Raw genomic sequence first — 20344 nt, forward strand, 5'->3', positions numbered from 1 at the left:
TGAAATATTGTTTCTCTGAATAAATGCAAATATCACTGTGAATGGACTATAAACATGTGTTGAAGGCTATTGGTTTTTATCTAATACACACATAAACTGTTCATAATTTGTGCTTTACCATTTTCATGTTTCAACTTCTCAAGTTCACATATTTTATTGAAGGCTAAAGTAAGTGTAAATGTACTGCTTTTTGCCCCTTATTTCTCTATGATGCTGATTTGAAGGACCAATAACTGCTCGTGAACATACGCACGCACCCGCGCGCGCCCACCCACACACAAACGCACACATACACACACACACACACACACACACACACACACACACACACACACACACACACACACACACACACACACACACACACAAACATGTGTCATGAGGCCAATGCTAGAATGGTCATTTTTTTATCTTCTAAGTTAGAACGAAGAAATAAGATTTTGTCTTGTAAACAAGTTACAGCAATTTAAAATGTTTCCAATGTTTTACTAACTCTACCAGGGCAACCACGTAGGCCTACTGCACAGAAATTAATTAGAAATTAGGCACCAATGATTAGTACAGCCTTTCTTCTTTCAAAATGAACCGTGAATGACAGTGGCGTAAAGTAACAAGTACATTTACTAAACTCCACTACATTCATTTGAAAACTTTAGTTATTAGTTACTTGGTAGATTTTGAAAACATAGCCTGTAACCACTTCAGCCCTATACTGTATAGGGCTGAAGTGTTCTAAAAATCCGATTGAAATTCTATACATTTCGGTCGGATTTTTTGACATTTCATACATTTGAAAACTTGTGAAATGAGCCATTCTCAAGCCCCCAGAAGTTACCCAGTGGTTGCATTGAAGCGCATTGGACATGCTGGCCATTCATAGGTACTGCAGTTGGGGCCACTGTACATTCGGCATAATGAGTACTTTAAAATTGTACTTTAAGTACATTTTGATACCAATACCGTTGTACTTTTACTCAAGTACATTTTTAATTCAGGACTTTTACTTGTAACAGAGTATTTCTACGTTGCAGTATTGATACTTTTACTTAAGTAGAAAATGTGAGTACTTTTCGACCACTGGTGAATGATCAAGGGCTGTTATGTGTGGTTCTCTCAAGTTTGTGTAATCTAAAGAGTGCAACAGCGCACCCACGCGGTTATTTTCCGCAAATGTTTCTTGCCCATGGATGTCTGAAATGTAATTTAGTTATATTTATATTTAATGAATAGAATTGTATTTTAATGATTCATTATTTAATGTATTTTGTATTAATTCATGTATTAATTATATATATACAATATTGCCTCATAAAGGTATTTTGTAAGCGACACGGTTTGTTTGTTGACGATTGTCTGCATCCGGTTGGGCAGACGGACAGTCAGCTACTGTTTCCGTTCTACGTTTTGTAACGTTACCGCAGTGTTGCCATGTCTGCTTATTATAAGCGACTTTGGACTTGTTTTCCTGTAATGTTGCTTGTAAATATTGGTAGTCGTTGCGCGGGTTGCGTTTTTTTGGGGCTTGTTTTTCAAGTGTAGTTAACTGGGCTTGCTTCCAATTTTTGTCGTTTAAACAATTGTTTAAACCTTCTCAAACATTTGCATGCATGTCAAGGACTCCCAAAATAAATGTATTTCTCCGCGTCTGAAAAAAAATCTCAAACATATTCCAAACATTTAACTTTTTCATTTCAAGATCGTATTCGCGACGCGTTGTGAGCTTATACAGCGGCTATTTTCCAATCCGTTTTTACAAATTTTACAAATTTTGTTTTCCAAATCTGTACATTGGCTATTGGCAACATTTTCAAATAGCTAATGTACAGGTTTAAATAGCTCTGGTTCAGAGCGCTCTGAACCAGAGCTAAGGTTTAAAGTGCTCGTGTAGGCTTGTTTTCATACACCTGGCTGCTTATTTCTCTCGCAGAATTTGGCAACAGGGACTATTAGCTCGGGACAGAGCAGAGGCAGAGCTGAGAGCTGCTGTAGAAGTAGAAGAAGAAGTCAGAACTAAGCGAAGGTAAGACTTTTGGGTGCAAATCAAAACATTCACTCGTAAAAGCAACACTATGAACTGGATGAAATGTCATGGACGCTTACATGTAATGTGATTTCTGTGTCTAATCTGTGGCTCTTGTGTGTTAGCCGCTAACTAGCGACGTTAGCATTCTGTGAGCATGGAGGTCATATCGGACTGTGTACTATTAGTTGTTGCTGTACTGTTAAAGTATGGTGCCTACGGCCCAGACATGCCATGTCATTTGCTTTTCATACTATACTGTGTGATAATACAACACAACATGATCAAGTCAATAGCGAGCTTTGCTGACGTTTGCTGTGGACAGTGAAGTCATCTCTGACATAACAGCTGATATGTAACGTAGGTTACTTGAAGCTTTCTGCAGTTTACTCCTGAGGTTATTCTGTCTCAAGTCACACCAAACAATGCTTTGAACATGCAATCGTTCCTTTTAGAATATCCAGCATATATAGTTTGGTATTAAATTGTACATTTGGTGGAATGTTAGAATGTTATGTAGACATGGGCCAGGTCATTGTTGACCTGACATCTGCAGTGTGTATAATGGATATTCTACTGTTAGTCTGATTCATAGGTTCTTGGTTTACCTATGATCCTAGATTACTATTGCTATGCATTTGATGTATTGCCTTGTGTTGTCCTTGCTTACTGTAATGGCTCTGGATTAAGAGCGTCTATAAATGCCTAAATTGTACACTACTTCTCAGTTGCAGTCGTTGTGTTATTATATTTGTGTTGGTGTGGTGATAGCCTTGGATCAATTTTTAAAACAGACTCCTATTAAGATACAATATTGCTACTATTGCTAATCAAATCTGTGGCAACAGTTGTCATTGTATGTTCTTTGTATTTATATAGCTACTTAAGACATGCCTATAATCAAATGCGTGGCAACAGTTGTCATTGTATGTTCTTTGTCTTTCTGCAGAGGATGCTGTCGTTAACTCGGGCGCGTGCATCTCGGGCAGTTGTGAGCGCGGTGGTCCGCGTCCCAGCTGCTGTCAGTCAAGCCGGGGTGACTGCAATCACAAGATTCAACAGTACAGCAACTCAGGTACTGTACATGACTGAAAATAACCCATACCAGTGGTTCTCAACCTTTTTTGAGCTATGCACCTGGGCCACTAGCATACTTCCTCAAAGACCACCCCACCATCCCACAACAATTTATTTCGTTTGTAAGATGGCATAACACAGTCATTTTTATTTTATTAAAACGTTTGTATTAATATTTAACATTACTGATCTTAATCCATTTAGACCTGAGGCCGATTCTAAAAACGCCTTCTAAATCCTGACCTAAGTTTTCTGAAAAATTTCAAATATTTATTCAAAAATTATGAAAAATGTATGTTGCTATATACATAGCAACAACAACCCCAAATCGGGTTCCCGTCTTGAAAGGTATTGTTACAAATAGGGGTTCCCGCCTTACATGGGTTAAAGCCAGATTTATTCTAAGTTGCATGCCAATGTCATGCAACTTAGAAAAAAGTCATTTGAAAAAAGTTATTTGAAGCTGCTGCTTTTAAAACTTAACTTACTTTTCTTTTTTCCATATTTAAAACAGCCACCTGTAATTATGTCATGGTCATGGACCACTGGATGAAAAACAGTGGTATAGCCTAGACTGTTTTCACTTAGTAATAAATCCACATTATGAATGATTCCAATAAATCTGACTCGTCTTCAAATTCTCTGTTTTCTGAAGGATGCACCCAAGAAGACAACATATGGCCCTCTGGCAGACCAGGACAGGATTTTCACAAACCTTTATGGTCGTCATGACTGGAGGTAACACAGCTGATACATTTTCATGTGGTGTTTTCTTTTTAATCTAAAGTGTAATGTCTGTATTTGATGAAGCACAGGAAAAAGAGTAAAGCCTCTATATTTGAAAAATGACAATAAATGGAGATCTCCCTATATCTTTAATATTGTACATTATTGTATAAAATTATATTACACTCATTGCATATATAGTAAAAGTTCCAAGCGCAAGTATGCACTCACCTCAGTAAAGAGGTACATTAAGACAAACATTTGAATATGTGACTTTGCGTCTTGGTCTGTCGCATGTTAATTGGCCAAGACACCCCTCTCATCCCCTCTCGTTTTTTTCAGGCTGAAGGGAGCAATGAAACGAGGAGACTGGTACAAGACCAAGGAGATCCTGCTTAAGGGGGTGGACTGGATCCTCAACGAGATCAAGGGGTCTGGCCTCCGTGGCAGAGGCGGAGCTGGTTTTCCTACTGGCATGAAGTGGAGTTTCATGAACAAGCCCAGTGATGGCAGGTCAGCCATGAAAATTAATAAACACACATCAGGGTGCTGTTGTGCAATTATTGTGGTGGGTAGAGGTCACAAACGTAATATGCCCATATATGGAGATCTCATGCCCATATATGGGGATCTACATTTTAATCAATAATTTACAATACTAGACGAACGGCACCGGCCTACGGCCACACGGAAACGATGCAAGTCGGGAACGATCCATGTTGGAATCAGTTTTAATTTAGAGAAAGGACGGCCCCGCCCCCACCTATTAATTTCAATGAAGTTGCTCACCAAGCGCATGAAGCCACAGAAGTACACTCTACCGGCATAGACACCAACGTTGGTGTCAATAGAGCACACTGCAACTTCAATAATGGTTGGAATAGCATGTCCCACCTAGTTATGCAATACCATTGTACCCATTGTCAGAGTACCCGTCGTACCTGTCTGTCCGTCCCTTTCATGGTCATAATATGGAGTTTTGTTTCAGGCATGGCCAAATATGGAGTCTAGGCCAGTAGTCCTATTGATGATATATATATTTTTTGGAGATCCGCTGATCCGGCGACTTCCCGCTCGGCACATCACTCTCTCGGCTCCTCTGCGATACGCACACCGATTTTATAGTCAGTCGGGCCTATATATAGGCTTACCCATAATTAGACATATTGGTCAGATCGGTGGTTCTGGACAACTGGATCTCCATACCTACCCCTCTCTCTATATATATATATATAGATATATATAGATTAAATTGGCGTATTGGTCGGATTAGCGGTTTTGGATAACTGCGTATCCAACCAACTCAACGCCGGGCACAGATGGTTCTCGAGATACGTGAACTACAGACGGACATACTGACAGAGATTTTGTGCATTTATTGTTGGATGACAGGCACAGACAACAACAAATTGTCAGCAGGGTGTACTGTGGTGCTGAACTCCTCATGCAATCAATAGATAGGCTGTGGGCAGATAAGTCACAATGGCTTTGTTGAAACCTGGTAGGATGAATATATAGTTCTATTTCCATTCTATATATTCTCTGTTGTCAACTTAACTTTTCAGAATTTTTGAGGATTTTTGGATGACTTTCTCTTGGCCAGCAGGTTGAGTGTTTTGCTGGCTTTGGGGCTTGGAGGGCCGTACTGGGTCCTGTGGGGTAGGGTGGGGTGCGATGCAGCATACCTGCAAGCAGAGTGAGCAGTCATCATGCCTTTAAAAGAAAACACTGTTTCTTTCCACATCTAAAGAGAGACCTTGAACTTTGAGAGAGCTCTTGTTTGTCTCAGTTCCAATAGAAGGAGTATGTGATTGCGTGGGTTTCCTCCCACACCAAAAGATATGCATGCCATGTACATACTTCTGTAATCTGAGTTCCCAGAAGTTTTCGCCGGCTCGGCGAGGAACTTCTGGGCCAAACCCCCTGTATTTGTGGGCGGGATGTACGTCACGCTCTGAATCTGAGCGGACACGCCTCTTACCGGTTGCAACTCGTCTAAAAAGTCCGACGAGAGGCAAACAGCAGTACACAACAATGGCGGTCGAAATTTCTCAAGGGGAAATTGCTTCCCGTCGATCCTATTTAGATGCAACACCCACTGCATGTGGATCCCGCCCCCTATTCTTCATTGGCTGTTGATTTGAATCACAACGCAGTGGCCGCGCCCCCGCTGTCCAAACTCCGAGGCAATGCCTCCCAGACTAATACTTCTGCAATTGGCAATTGCCCTTGACCAAGGCACTGCCATTAAAGCTGGAGTTGGTCTCCATAGCATTATGGATGTGGTGTATTTCTGTCTGCACCTGCACATTTTTATTGCACACACAGTTTTATCAGTATACCTTTATACCACACAAATCGTTATTACCTCTATAGCAATTTAGTGTATATAGGCCGCCTGTCGCAAGTTCTACTTCTTAAATTAGCCATTGATTATGTTCTGGCCCACCATCTACTGGCTTAAAGAAGATTGGCCTAAACTTCCTTGCCGTCCCCTGAAGGACACAATGTGAATGCAGTTAACCGCCTGGTAGGACTGACAAACCAGTATTAGAAAGTGGTATCCAAGGAAAGAATATGAAGAGTATTCTGCCGTTATTAATTGTGCAGTTCTAACAATGTTTTTAGTCATTTCCTTTGATGTTTTTTTATGAATTCAACTAGGGATGGAAATGAATGCCTGTGAATGCCAGTAGTGATTTTTTTCCCCCAACCCTTTTACCATCCGTTGTTCAGGCCTAAGTATTTGGTGGTGAATGCCGATGAGGGAGAGCCTGGCACCTGTAAGGACAGAGAGATCATGCGTAACGACCCTCACAAGCTGGTGGAGGGCTGCCTGGTTGCCGGCAGGGCCATGGGGGCCCGTGCTGCCTACATCTATATCAGAGGAGAGTTCTACAACGAGTCGTCCAACCTGCAAGTAAGAAAAGTTTACATTTCCATGTAGTTGCTGTCGGGCGGAAACCTTGTATATCAAAATGGGACATGGAAAAAATAACTTTTTGCCCCTCGCTCTTTCCTTAGATTGCTATCAATGAGGCCTATGCTGCTGGGCTGATTGGCAGGAATGCCTGCGGCTCTGGCTTTGACTACGATGTATTTGTGGTGCGTGGTGCCGGAGCCTACATCTGCGGAGAGGAGACTGCTCTCATCGAGTCCTTGGAGGGCAAGCAGGGAAAGCCCCGCCTGAAGCCCCCATTTCCTGCTGACGTGGGTGAGTTCATGGAAGGTTGAGCAAAGTTGATAGACTTTTTTTTTATCGGTTTATTATAACTGTCCCTGCTGAGAAGAACATCACTATTATTAAGCTACAATCATTGGTATTGTGATTCCCTATTTAATAATAAATATAATAGTACACAAATAGGAGGGTGATAATTGTCACTGCACGTTATCCTACGGGCTGGGGCGGCACCTGTTGGCAGCGAGTGTTGGGCAGGAGGAGTAGGACGAAGGTTCTACGTCCTCCCGGTGGGGGCTCCTCACTGGCAGTGTCAGTAGGATTCAACAAAAGTGACAACACAGAAATGTGAACACATAGACCAAGGTCAGCGGGCGAACCGGGTACCTTCTGATACCTAGACATCTGATACTTAGACAGCCTCTCTACCTAACTATTTCAACTACTATGTAGGAGCCAAAATGTATATTTTGTTTGATCTTATTTTTGTTTGGTTTTTCCCACGCCTTGTTTTGATGTCCCACTTCCTATAGTAATTGAGTGATTAGCGCCTGCTGTGTGTCTGCTCATTACCTTTAGTTTATTTCAGCTGTGTGTCTCAGGCTGCTGGGCATTCAGTGAGAGAATGGGGGTGAGCTAGGCTCAATATTTTCTGTTAACCGTTTTATACGTTTAGGGCATTTGGAGTTTTTGTCTTCAGTTTCATTCACCTAATCTTCAGTACAACATTTTTGAACATTATTATTTTGTATTAATAAATCACCTTAAAAGCAATATGTTTTCTGGTTTTGTTTGGAAACGCGTCACACAGTTCCTGCCGAAGCTCAGCCTCATAGCACCTACTTCTAAAGGGTTTCAAATATTGGGAGAAAGAAATATTAAGAAGTAGTCGCTACATACTACTTCCTCAATGCTTGTATGGATAAGGGGTGGTTGTTTCACCAAGGAACTAACAATGAGTCCGGTTCTACTGATCAAGAAGAAATTTGCTATGCCACCTTAAGTCTTGCCACTGACACATTTTAATGTACACATGCACAGTTAAACCAAGTTACAGATAAAAGAGTGGTCTGTAGGAGAGTGGTAATAAATGAGAAGGAAAATAAGAACTGCTCCTCGTTCCATTGTGTGTACGTTGGATTTGTAATTGATATTATAAAGATAATACCAAACATCGCAACCGTTGTTGCCAGCTGTCCCTTTCACCTCACCTCTCTCACCTCACATTTAGAAAACCACTGTATTAATTCAAACAGGAGAGAAAGTCACTTTGAAATACAGCACAATCACTATTGCCATTTCAATCTTTGTGCCTATATCTAATAATAACCCCTGCCATGTTTCTGTATTAAAGGTGTTTTTGGTTGCCCAACAACTGTTGCCAATGTGGAAACCGTTGCCGTGGCGCCGACCATTTGTCGTCGCGGAGGCTCCTGGTTCCTGGGATTTGGCAGAGAAAGGAACTCTGGCACAAAACTCTTCAACATCTCTGGCCACGTTAACCACCCCTGCACAGTGGAGGAGGAGATGTCTGTCCCTTTGAGAGACCTCATCGAGAGGCATTGCGGTACATAAAATGTTACAATGGCTGTGTTGAGATTGATGCAATCTAACATGGTATTACTGGAAGAAACCAGCTTCAGAAATTCATGTTGTGTTGAAATCACTTGTGTTTTTGAAAATGCTATAGATACTAATAGATTGCATGTACATTTCCAAAACCTGGTTGACAACAGCTAGTGGACAGGTTATATATATATATATATATATATATATTTTTTTTTTAATGGCAGCACCATCCTCCTCTTTAACAAACCAAATATCAGCTGAATAGAAAATGTAATTTTGATTGTTTACCTTTGGTTAAAATGTATGTTACTGTCTCAGGTGGAGTGCGTGGCGGCTGGGACAACCTGCTGTGCGTGATCCCGGGTGGATCTTCCACACCCCTTATTCCCAAGAATGTGTGTGAAGAAGTGCTCATGGACTTTGATGGCCTCTTACAAGCCCAGACCGGCCTGGGCACAGCTGCTCTCATTGTCATGGACAAATCTGTGAGTTTGCCACCTGTAGACAATCATGCTACATTAAATGATATCCTGTTGACAGTATGTGTTTACGTTACTGAGTGTAGAGATGTTCTGCACCCACACTCCCACGCCAAATTCATGTACAGCTATTAAACATTTTTACCTGCTCCTTCCAATTGGTACATATTTACAGCAGTATGGCCGCTTTGTCATTGCAGACGGACATTATCAAAGCTATTGCACGCCTGATTGAGTTCTACAAACATGAGAGCTGTGGACAGTGCACACCTTGCAGGGAGGGTAAGGAGTCATTGTGCTATTTCCTCTCAACAGTTATGCAGCGGTATTGCAATATTTTAGATTTGGTTTTATATTCATCCCCGTTTAGTTGCTGCTATACAAATACAGAGGAGTCTGGATTTTACATGATTGTGATGGCTGGTTGTTATCATGTTTGGTATCCTAATACCAACAGATTAATGGGGGACACTGACAAATCTCAAAATGTCTCTCTTTCTTCTGTTGACCGTTTACAGGAGTGGACTGGATGAACAACATGATGTGGCGTTTTGTGCGAGGCGACGCACGGCCGGCAGAGATCGACATGATCTGGGAGATCAGTAAGCAGATCGAAGGCCACACTATCTGTGCCCTGGGTGACGGCGCTGCATGGCCCGTGCAAGTAAGTACAGTTTCCATGGACACTAGTTTTACTGAAGCAAACAATTAAAATATTGTAGCCCAGGCCATGCATAACTTAGTTGTGCGACCCTCGCCAGAATAATGGACTCCCTCAGCTAAAGAGAAAGCAGGCTAACTATTTATGATACATTAATGAAAAACGTGCTTCAATATAAAACATGAAAATGCAGACTAATACCAAAAAGGTCAACTTTCATACACTGGCATAGGGGATATTACAATTTAAAAGATGACAATAAATCAAAATGCTATGGACAAAATGATTATTTTAAGCTTGGAGCTCTCATTTCACTCTTTCTTTTCCTCTCCAGGGATTGATCAGGCACTTCAGACCTGTGATGGAAAGCCGAATTGCTGACTTCCAGGCGCAGAAACAACAGGCTCGGGCTTAAATGCGTTATTTCGCCACCCCCTGGCCTTGTTCTTAAGCCTCATGACCTTATACACCCCAATAATTATTTAAAACAAGAAGCATTGTGTGACACCTCATCGTGATGTTTTGTGCTCCTGTATCTGCCTTGTCTGAACTCACAAATAAAGTTCTATGAACCTTACCTTAGGTTTAGATTTCACCTGTTGTACATACATTGTGTTAATACTCTCAAATGATGATTAAAACGACCCTTCATCTTGAGCTACTGGCATTTTCTTCCTTTTGTTGAAGTATGGTTAAAGTTTGGATTCTTTGTTATTCTCTTCGTGATCTATTTGACTATAACATTATATCATATGTATATAATATACTTAATCTATTTTTAGGCTATAATTGTTTTGGTTTGTTTATACTTTATCAAAGACATTTGTATTTTCACCAACAGTGGGTTGAGCTTGGAGCCTACAATTAGTCTATGGGTTTTAGAATGTGTCGGAAGATTGTACTGAAAATATGTATATTAATCGTTCAACTCAGCAGTGGAAGAACTATGCAGATGCTAACATTACCACTGTGTAAAAAATACTTTGGCCTCATTGATACACAATCTTAAGAGAAAGTACAAAAGTATTAGCATCAAAACATAAATAGCAAAAGTACAAATAGGCTATCATGAAGAATGCCTAGTGTTCATTAGCCTATATATTGTGGCTGGTTAAAATGGAGATCGTTTTACTGTTGGGTAGCTTTTATAAAGTACATAATTAGATGTAATAATGTAACATTTGTATTAATGATCTGAATCTGCAAAATAACTAAAGCTGTCAAATAAATGTAGTATAATAAAAAGTACAATATTTGCCCCTGGAATAGAAGTACACACACACACACAGGGAGAGAGTTCAGGGTCCCCCTGGAGAAAGAAAAAAAAGTTATTGCATCATGGCTACGAGCTGTGCGACCTCTTTTCTTCTTTCTTCTGCAACATTTATTTTCTCCATAGGTGAAATTATATAATTTTGTATTGCATTCATTGCTAATTGTGTTATCTATATAGATAAGCAGCTTGGAATGCGAGGAGTAGGCCTAGTCATAGGATATAGATAGGCTGCAGCTGTGGTGGTGTAGCCTATAACACTCTTTGTTCTATAGCTTGAGAACTGAAATAAGGGAGGGTTGTCTTTTGCTTTTTTCCGGGCAATCAGCTGCACCCCCAGATGTACTTACCGCTGCTGCTTTTTCTGACGGTTCCAGGATACCCCTCTCCATCAGTCGCTGCAACACACTGGCCTGTATCTCCGCCTTTCGGGCCCCAGCCGAAACAGAGATTTTGTAATCTTTTCCACTTTTGTGCACTGATGCCGGCTCCTGTCGTGATGGATGGTCCCAGCCAGGGTAGCTGTCCAGATTGAGGCAAGTAATCTCGGGATTACAGAAAGCAAAGGCGTTAGTAGACCTATGCGATAGACAGATATTCCGTTTTCCCCCTTGCATTTTACATAATGCTTTATTTTCAGCTATGAGGGCCAGCAAAAGTGCTTTTAAATTCAAAGAAAGTCAGACTTGAGCAACTAATTGGCCCATGTCACTTAGATCAATTTCTTCTTTTAATAAGACTTATTTGCTGGTACACCTTACACCTAGCTGTTCCTTTTTCTGATTGTAGGCTATTTATAGTTATCTATTTTATTTTTAAGATTATTCTATATTGGCATCATGTTTGTTTAATTGCATTGATGTATATGTCTTATTTTGTTTTATTTAAATTTAAAGAATTTCTAAGGATACTAGTATACTGATGTAGTGGGGTTTGAGATGATGGAAGAGCCTTTGTCCTTGATATGTTTCGTTCTGTTTTTGGATTGTTTTCTTGTTTTGTGTTGTGCTTTGAGGACCTCCTCGAAAAGGAGATGCTGCATCTCAACTTGTCCTACAGTGAAATTTCAAAATATAAAACAGTAACCATGAAAATGTAAATATGGTCACAAGGGGTGACCTACTGACCTTATAGCCTAGTATAGCCAACTGTAGCCTACATGTCTCAACGTAGATGGTTGGACTCCGATATCATCATGCAGACCTACAAACCATCGGCTGTAGTAGCTATTGAATTGTAGGCCTGGCCTATACTGCCATATTAATTGGATTTAGACGTTTTATTGGATTTTACAGTATTTACAGTAACTGTATGTCTGAGTGCCATGGCTCCCTTTTTTAATATAATATTTAATATGGTATTTTATATATTTACATTTATTGTAGGCTTAAAAATGGGGGACCAAATACACATTATTTTTTAATCTAATATTTCTACAATTGCTACAAGTTGATACAAATGTGGATACAAATCTCATCAAATTGAAAATCAACTGAACGAAAGGTATGCGGGTTCAAATTGAAATTAAAAAGGATGTGGATCATTCACGGATTCACACTTTTTTTCGATGAATTGAGTGCAAAGGACCCCAATTGAAACACGGCATTGTGCTTTCTTGGGTTTAAAATCCTCTTAACAGACCTTGAATTGAACTGTACTGTACTACCCTGTTTGTCTTTGCAAACTGTTAATAAAGTATTCAATCAGTCAATCAATCAATCAATCAACACTTCACACTAGAGTCGTCAATGGGTGCACTCGGTTTAAGCCTCTGCCAGTGGTGGAAAGACACTATAAATTTACTCAAGTAGCCTGCTGTAGGCCTACGTAGTACAATTTTGAGGTATTTTTTACTTTACTGGAGTATGTCCAATTTTGATTGATTGATTGAATATTTTATTAGGCAAAAAATGTAAAACAGCACAGTTACATTTAAAATACTATGTCTAACAGGTCCGTTCATAAATGTCCTTGCGGACTTGTTTCCAATGAGGGCCTTGGTATTCAATTCATAGACATGGCACCACAGTTCGAATTATCATTACAGAAAAACAGCAAAAAAACACTATGTACAACAAAAAAAATAAAAAAAGGGGGGGAAAAGATATGTACAAGGACAGGGGGGGGGGGGGGGGTATCAGCATTAATTAATTAATTAATTAATCAAAATCCGCATTAATTAATCAAATCTACAAGCGAGCTTGTAGATTTGATATTTTCTTATACATTTGAAAACTTGTGAAATGAGACATTCTGCGATCTGCATAATGATCAGCATACTTTCTACTTTTGGTACTTTAAGTACACACATGATACCAATACTTTTGTACTTTTACTCAAATACATTTTTTTTACATTGCAGTATTGTTACTTTTACCTAAGAAAAACATGTGAGTACATTTCCCACCACTGGTTATTCTGGACTGCCTGTTTAAAATCGACAGTAAAATTCCCGCCCGGGTGCCCATTCATAAACATAAACGAATGCACCCAATCTTTCCTCGGTCACGTGACTCGGGTAAAACGTCGACAGCGGCTTCATCCGGTGGATGGATGCTTCAATAAATGGTAAGCAACTGATGATGTGTTTTGGAATTGATTACATTATTTCATGTGATTTGTAGCTCAAAATGCGTGGTGATTTATTGCTCTGCGACCTAAAAAAATAGCACAATGCATTATAATATATGCTGTTTATTTATGTTTTTGCAACTGTAGAACCCACAATAATGTCACGGTAGCTCATGGGCCAGATCCACTTCTTTGTGGAGTGTGGACCTGCGTTGCCATGTCGGCTTATTATAAGCGAGTTTGGGTTTATTTTTCTGTAAAGTTGCTTGTAAAAATTGGTAGTTGCGGGTTGCGTTTGTGGGGCTTGTTTCTAAAGTGTAATATTTAGGCTTGCTTCCAAATATTATAATTATTATTTAAACCTCAAATTGTCAAATATTTTCATGAAAATGTTTTGTGCCACAGGAAGCATTTGTTTTAGAATTTTTAAAAGATGATGCTGTATATATTTTAAATATAGCAGATCTACAAGCTCACAAAGCGTTGCATCACGAGTCCCGACACATTCACATTAGCAACGAATGTGAATATAGGTTTAAAGTGCTCATGTGGCCTAAGTAGTTTTTTTTGGGCTCGTTTTCTTAGACCTGGTTGGTTGCTTATTTCTCTCACACAATCTGGCAACACTGGTGTGGACCCTTTTTTCCATTCTATGGAGCTAACAGTTAGCCATTATGTAATTGTAACAGTACAAAACGTTATTGATTAATTGAACCCTTATATTTTTACGTTTACATACTTATAATTGGTTGTTGCCATGAATTAATAGTAATACAAATGAACCTATGATTATGTAATAGGCTAATAGCCTAGTATTTTTACTAGCACAAATAGCTATCTATCATATCCTAATGATCGTATGCGGACAACGTTACATTAGATAGAGCAGTGGTTCTCAATTTTTTCAGACCGTGACCCCACAAAATAATCATATTTGAACTGGGGTCGTCCCGTCCCCTCACCTGGATAAGCACTTGGAATTATAGGAGTTGAGGCATTACATTTAGTTTGACCAGGCAGGTTCCACAGATAAATATTGTGAAAATAGCAGATCTACAAGCTCACTTGTAGATCTGCTGTTTTCAATGTTTTGTTTTGCCACTTTCTTATATTATTTGACAATTTGGCCAATGTTTGACTAGTTTTTACTTTTTATAGTATAGTTTGTTGATTACTTTTGATGCAGTAATGGTCTTTTTTTAATTTCTTTCTTTTTTTGTTGTTGAGTCCTTAAATTGTCACTTCACTGTCATCTGGGGACTCTCCCAAAATCATGTGGGGACCCCCCTGGGGGTACCTGACCCACAGGTTGAGAACCACTGAGATAGAGAGACCTGTGTTGATCCCAAGGTTATCATAGCAGCACCGCAGTAGGCATGAAACATAGATACATGGAGGGACACAAAAAAGTACAACAATAATTAAAAATAAGAACATTCCAAGTTTAGCCTGGCTTGCATGACTGACAATAGCAATGATGTATGAACCAAATAAATATACATTTAAGATAGGCTAGGCTTAAGTATCATGTCATAGTAGATTTAAAATATAGGCATTAAGTATCATGTAATAATACATTTAAAATGTAAGCATAAGTATCATGTAGAATCTATAATCACCAGTAATATGGGCATATAGTGGATATACTGTATTATGTACAGATGAGCAACAGTGGATTGGCTGTACAGTGTCAGCCAGATACACAGCCTTTTTGTTCTGCAAGTAATTTCTGGACTGTGGACACATTACCTTATTAGCAGAAGAAAACCATATTTGTTCATAGCCTGCATTGTTTTCTTAAATTACAGCTCTCTTCTCTGTTGAGCCATCCCTGATATGACCAGCATGGAACTGCTGGAGATAGAGCAAGTTGTTGTTGGGAGTGATGTCCACCAAAAGATATCCACCTCACCGGACACTACGCCAGTAACGTTATTTAACGTAAAGTCGGAGCCTGTGATGGCAGAGTACAACGTTAAGTTGGAGCCTCTGATGCCAGGATATGACGTTATGTTGGAGCCTGTCACACCAGAATATAACGTTGCGACGGACCCGGTGACACCAGAATATAACGTTATGACGGACCCGGTGACACTAGAATATAATGTTATGACGGACCCGGTGATGCCAGTATATGACGTTAAGTCGGAGCCTGTGACTCCTGCCCAGCAGACATGTAAGCACTCACTCACCTAGCAGCATGTACATATTGTATGTACATTTTTGTTTCAGGATTACAACTCCTGCTTTGAACAGAATTGGCTTGAAACAATACAGGGGGCGAGTTAAATGATGTGAAATGTGAATACATTTCTGCCCCTTTTCCTTGACCTTGTCAGTGGAATTGCATTGCTAGGGATTGTAGGGAACAACTTAAGTTATTTCCTGTTAGCTACTGATATCACAAACATTGCAACAGGAAATAAACGTGGACCCATTTAGAATGTTTATGTTGTCTAGTGTGAAAATGTCTATTAGCTGTAATAAGCTATAAGCTTGTATATTATTTTGTTCACAGATCCACATGATAGTCTGCAGTGCCTCCAGTGTTTCATCACCTTCAGTGACACCAAGGCATGGGAGAGACACATGAAAAAGAACCACAAGGAAGAGTACAAGCTACATCTACTACAACAGGAGCCTGTGACACCAGAATATAATGTTATGACGGACCCGGTGACCCCAGAATATAACGTTGTGTCTGAGCCTGTGAAGCCAGTATGTAACGATAAGTCAAAGCCTGTGACTCCTGCTCAGCAGACCTGTAAGCACTCACCTAGCACTATGTGCATAGTACCTTTTTCTTTCAGGATTACAACTCCTGCTTTTGAATAGAAATGGCTTGAAACAATACAGGGGGCGAGTTAAATGTTGTGGAATGCAGATGCATTAGTCCAGCAGCCTGCTGCCCCATTTCCTTTTCCTTGACCTTGACAGTGGTATTGCATAGCTAGGAAACAACTTTGGACCACATTTATTTCCTGAGACCTGTTGTGTCCCTCGCAGAAAACCTGGCCGTCCCCTTAAGATTGGCTTAGCTGGCGACGAGACCTAGCACCGAACACAGACGAGAAAGTGACAGGCACCGATCAGAAAATCAAGGAACCTAAAGAAGGAGCAGAAGAGGAAGGAAATTTCCTGTCCGCTGCTAATATCACAATCACTGCAACAGGAAATAAATGTGGACCCATTTAGAATGTTTATGTTGTCTAGTGTGAAAATGTCTATTAGTTTCCATCCGCTACAGTATATCTGTGTGTATTATTTTGTTCACAGATCCACATGATAGTCTGCAGTGCTTCCAGTGTTTCATCACCTTCAGTGACCCCAAGGCGAGGGAGAGGCACATGAAAAAGAGCCACAAAGAAGAGTACAAGCTGTTTCTACAAAAGGTGTGGAAATGGAAAATATAAAAAACTAGGGGTTATTGCACCCAGTGAAGCACATACCGACGACCGTATCCCCATAAGGAAGTGTGGCCAGTCTATTTGGGCAAGTTAAATATTTCAATCACACAACATAACTATGTGAATACAATTTAAAAACTAATTAGAAACACAGCTCGTGGCCTGGGCCGCAGCGAGGCGGTCCAGGCACCCTAGGCTGCAATGCCAGACTGACAGTGTGTCGCGAGTTCGAGTCTCGATCCCGACGGCCTTTGCTGCGTGTCACTCCCTATCTCTCTCCCCATTTCCTGTCAGTCTACTGTTCTATAAATAAAGGCATAAAAGCCCCAAAAACTAATCTTTAAAAAAAGAAACACAGCTTGTGGCCAAAATGCAGTCATCCTCAGGGTGAGGGTCAAACCCCTGAGGAAGACTATCCTATCAAAACGTTGGTTTCCTGTATATTTTAAATAAATACATTTTTTGCATCGTGGCTACGAGCTGTGCAGCCTCCTTCTTAATATTTATATCTACAGCACCTCAACGCTGGTGTGCGCAAGTCTATTACTTTGACCAACATACGAGTCAGAAGAAAAGAAACGGAAGCAAACTTATAAAATCATTAGGATAGGAGTGATGTGATGTCTTTAAGCTTAAGCCTAATTTATACTTTGTTGCACGATGGTGTCGCTCAAGCAAGTGCGATGAAGTATAAATTAAAGTTCAGTTTCCTTATTTAAAGTTTGTGTTTTCCTTTCCTTTCTACAGACTGATACAGTGTTCACATGCTATGCGTGTGACAAGAGGTTTTCAACGTCTGACAAGCTGTCTGAGCACTCTGCCTCTCACCGTACAGAAGATAAACCATTTCGCTGTTCCTACTGCCAGTCAACCTTCCACACCTTCTCTGAGGTGAGAGCACAACGCTGCCACACAAAGCCAATTAGCTTTGATTAATTGCATGAGTTGACAGACTGAGGAAAGATCATTTCAGAGTTGATCTAAAAATGTGTTTGTTCACAATTGAATAGTATTGTGTTTGTGTTTGTAGGAAGATTTTTGTATGTATGAAATCTAAATTTTATGAAAATCTGAATCCAATTATTTGGATTCAGATTCAGAAATGTCCCCAGATTATGACAGGGGACATTTTATGACCCTGTCATAAAATGCATTTTGTTATAGCACACCTGGGTTATTCTGAAAAATCTCTTTTGAGATTGAGGCTTTGATTGAGATTGAGTCTGCTAAAAAATATATGTGACATTGACAGTCACCCTCTCTGGTTCCTTGTGTCATATGTTTGTGTCTTTCTGTGTCATCTAAAGGTGATGTCACACCGGCGACTGGAATGCAGATTGCGGCAGTATGTCTGCCAAGACTGTAACATGGTATTCCGCAGTATTACTGGGCGTCGCAGACACCGCACTACAATGCACCTACAGAAGGTGGAGGAAGGCAAGGCCTACCGTTGCTGCAAATGCAACATTAGGTTCCTGACGGAGAAAGCACTTGTGGAGCATCAGGAGAACTTCGCTGACGATGAGACCTGTTGTGTCCCTCGCAGAAAACGTGGCCGTCCCCGCAAGAAGTGCTTAGCTGGCGACGAGACCTATCTACCTAAACGTGGACGGCCCCCTAAGATTGGCTTGGCTGGAGACAAGACCTGTCACATCAATCCCCCACCCAGAAAACGCGGCCGCCCACCTAAGAACACAGACGAGAAAGTGACAGGCACCGATCAGAAAATCAAGGAACCTGAAGAAGGAGCAGATGAGGAGGGTAATAGAGCAACGCAATGTGAGCTCCCTTCTGAGGAGCAGCAGAAGCAAGAAGAGCTCGAGATCCCATGTCCCGAGGATGATTGTGATGACGTGTTCCCATCTGTTGCAGCCCTCCGGGACCATAGGAAGGAGAGACATGGGCCTTCCCCTCACCCTCGCAAGGCTCACCTGTGCATGGATCAAAGCACACATGGCCAAGGCTCACAGCTTTGAGTGACACCACTGCCCCACCTGTGTAAAGAGTTTTGTCCCTCAGAGCAAACAAACTACTGTACATGCTCACCAGAAGACCAAGGAAGATAAAAGACTGTTTCAAGAACTTCTCCAAAGTTAAAGAAATGTCAGTCAAGTATTAATGTTGGTATAGGTGGGATTTAATGCAGAGACTTGAGTGAGGAGTTTTGAATTATGCAGCTCACCTGACTGAATCAGTATTTTGGTCCTGGAAAGTTACAAAACAATATTGGTGTATTTAAAATTTTGTTTTGCAAATTCATGAGAGCTTTAGGGCATGGCTCCTGTTTGCTTTCCATATTACATCTAAGCTCCTTTGCCTTTTTATATTATTTGCAGAGAACTGATGGCTAATGTGCCTTCAAGTGAGGGAGTGTTTTGCATTAAACTGTACTGTTTTGTTTAATGAATTAGGGAGATGGAGGTTTAAAGTGTACCATTTTACCTATTACCTACAGTAGGTGCTCATAACACTTACTATATCCAAAATAAATCGCTGATAAGAATGGATTAAATTCTGCACTGCAGAATTTCATTTGTATAACCTGAGAATCTTAATTATTTCCTTCCGAAAATGAAAATGGTTGCATTAAAATTAAACTGGTCGAATTCATCATAAACTTGTCAAAATTGTCTTATCATTTGTTTTGTTTTCCTAACTTTGAGACCATTAAATATGTTGGCTGAGTAAAACACTTGCCATGGATGATGTGTTTACTGTTTATTAATGAAAAGAAATAACTTGAATCCATCCAGGTCAGGTGATATGCATTGAGAATAAAATGTATAATAGATACAAAACTTCAGTTCCCATGATGCAACAGTACTTCCCTCTATCTCGCGCCTTAAGAGCTTTCCATCTTGCCTCATAGCGCAGCAGCAGGCAGGCAGGCTGGAAAACGACCGACGCACCATCGCTGTTGTTGCAGACAGAGTGAATAATGGCGGCATCGGGAGGCGGATTATCACCTCCCGCTAATGTCGCGGGTAGAGCCCACGACCCACATTTCAAGGCTCGTTTCCCCGGACGGCCACCATGGCCGGGTATATCTCGCTGTCGGCTGCGGGCGGAGAAACGTTCGCGACGCGGAAGGTTAATGTCCACAGAGGGAGAGGCAGAAGGCGGAGGGCCGAGGCCCATAGACATCAGCCTCGCGTTGAGCGAAGACCCGTCACTGCTACGCCTCCTCGGCATGGCCGATAAGCATAGGAGCCAGAGAGAGGTGGGCTTCGACTCCAGCGGGAGCGAGGAGGTGAGGAAGCAACGTCGCTTTGTCAGCAAACCAATATGGCAATATTGGTTTTCTTCACCCATACCGTGCACAAAAGACATTTCAACATGTTTTTAGTCATTTTGTAGGGATAGGTAAACTTGGCTTGTTT

At 40.7% G+C, this 20344-nt stretch overlaps 3 protein-coding genes across 5 annotated transcripts in view; all 3 read left to right on the forward strand.

Moving 5' to 3' along the window:
- The first annotated feature begins 1923 nt into the window (after positions 1–1923).
- On the forward strand, positions 1924–10370 carry ndufv1 (NADH:ubiquinone oxidoreductase core subunit V1). The gene is made up of 11 exons (XM_084080266.1): positions 1924–2020; positions 2970–3095; positions 3753–3835; positions 4166–4336; positions 6560–6743; positions 6848–7037; positions 8359–8571; positions 8892–9058; positions 9253–9334; positions 9571–9716; positions 10048–10370. Exons 2-11 carry the CDS (start codon positions 2973–2975, stop codon positions 10126–10128), a joined length of 1440 nt encoding a protein of 479 aa, XP_083936392.1. The 5' UTR covers positions 1924–2020; positions 2970–2972; the 3' UTR covers positions 10129–10370.
- A 3129-nt stretch (positions 10371–13499) lies between these two features.
- Positions 13500–19614, forward strand: LOC311061885 (uncharacterized protein). The gene is made up of 6 exons (XM_084080584.1): positions 13500–13554; positions 15366–15733; positions 16076–16321; positions 16834–16949; positions 17712–17855; positions 18272–19614. The coding sequence occupies exons 2-6, from the start codon at positions 15394–15396 to the stop codon at positions 18938–18940; spliced, it is 1515 nt and encodes a 504-aa protein (XP_083936710.1). The 5' UTR covers positions 13500–13554; positions 15366–15393; the 3' UTR covers positions 18941–19614.
- Positions 19615–19793: 179 nt separating this feature from the next.
- The window catches only part of kmt2ba (lysine (K)-specific methyltransferase 2Ba), a 42067-nt gene continuing 41516 nt past the window's right edge, over positions 19794–20344 (forward strand). For all 3 annotated transcript variants that reach the window (XM_084080207.1, XM_084080208.1, XM_084080209.1), the window contains exon 1: positions 19794–20214. In XM_084080207.1, the coding sequence (XP_083936333.1) occupies positions 19903–20214 (312 nt within the window). In that variant the 5' untranslated portion in view covers positions 19794–19902. The remainder of the gene's footprint in view (positions 20215–20344) is intronic.

The sequence above is a fragment of the Gymnoscopelus microlampas genome, assembly GCF_963454915.1.
Source record: "Gymnoscopelus microlampas genome assembly, chromosome: 15".
NCBI lineage: Eukaryota > Metazoa > Chordata > Actinopteri > Myctophiformes > Myctophidae > Gymnoscopelus > Gymnoscopelus microlampas.

Bases quoted from the DNA above. Each gene is read 5' to 3' on its own strand.
- ndufv1 (XM_084080266.1), top strand. From the start codon at position 2,973: ATGCTGTCGTTAACTCGGGCGCGTGCATCTCGGGCAGTTGTGAGCGCG. The intron at 3,836-4,165 runs GTAACACAGCTG...CGTTTTTTTCAG, and splicing joins TATGGTCGTCATGACTGGAG to GCTGAAGGGAGCAATGAAAC. The intron at 9,717-10,047 runs GTAAGTACAGTT...TTTCCTCTCCAG, and splicing joins GCGCTGCATGGCCCGTGCAA to GGATTGATCAGGCACTTCAG.
- LOC311061885 (XM_084080584.1), top strand. From the start codon at position 15,394: ATGACCAGCATGGAACTGCTGGAGATAGAGCAAGTTGTTGTTGGGAGT. The intron at 16,322-16,833 runs GTAAGCACTCAC...TTTTGTTCACAG, and splicing joins GACTCCTGCTCAGCAGACCT to ATCCACATGATAGTCTGCAG. The intron at 17,856-18,271 runs GTGAGAGCACAA...TGTCATCTAAAG, and splicing joins CCTTCCACACCTTCTCTGAG to GTGATGTCACACCGGCGACT.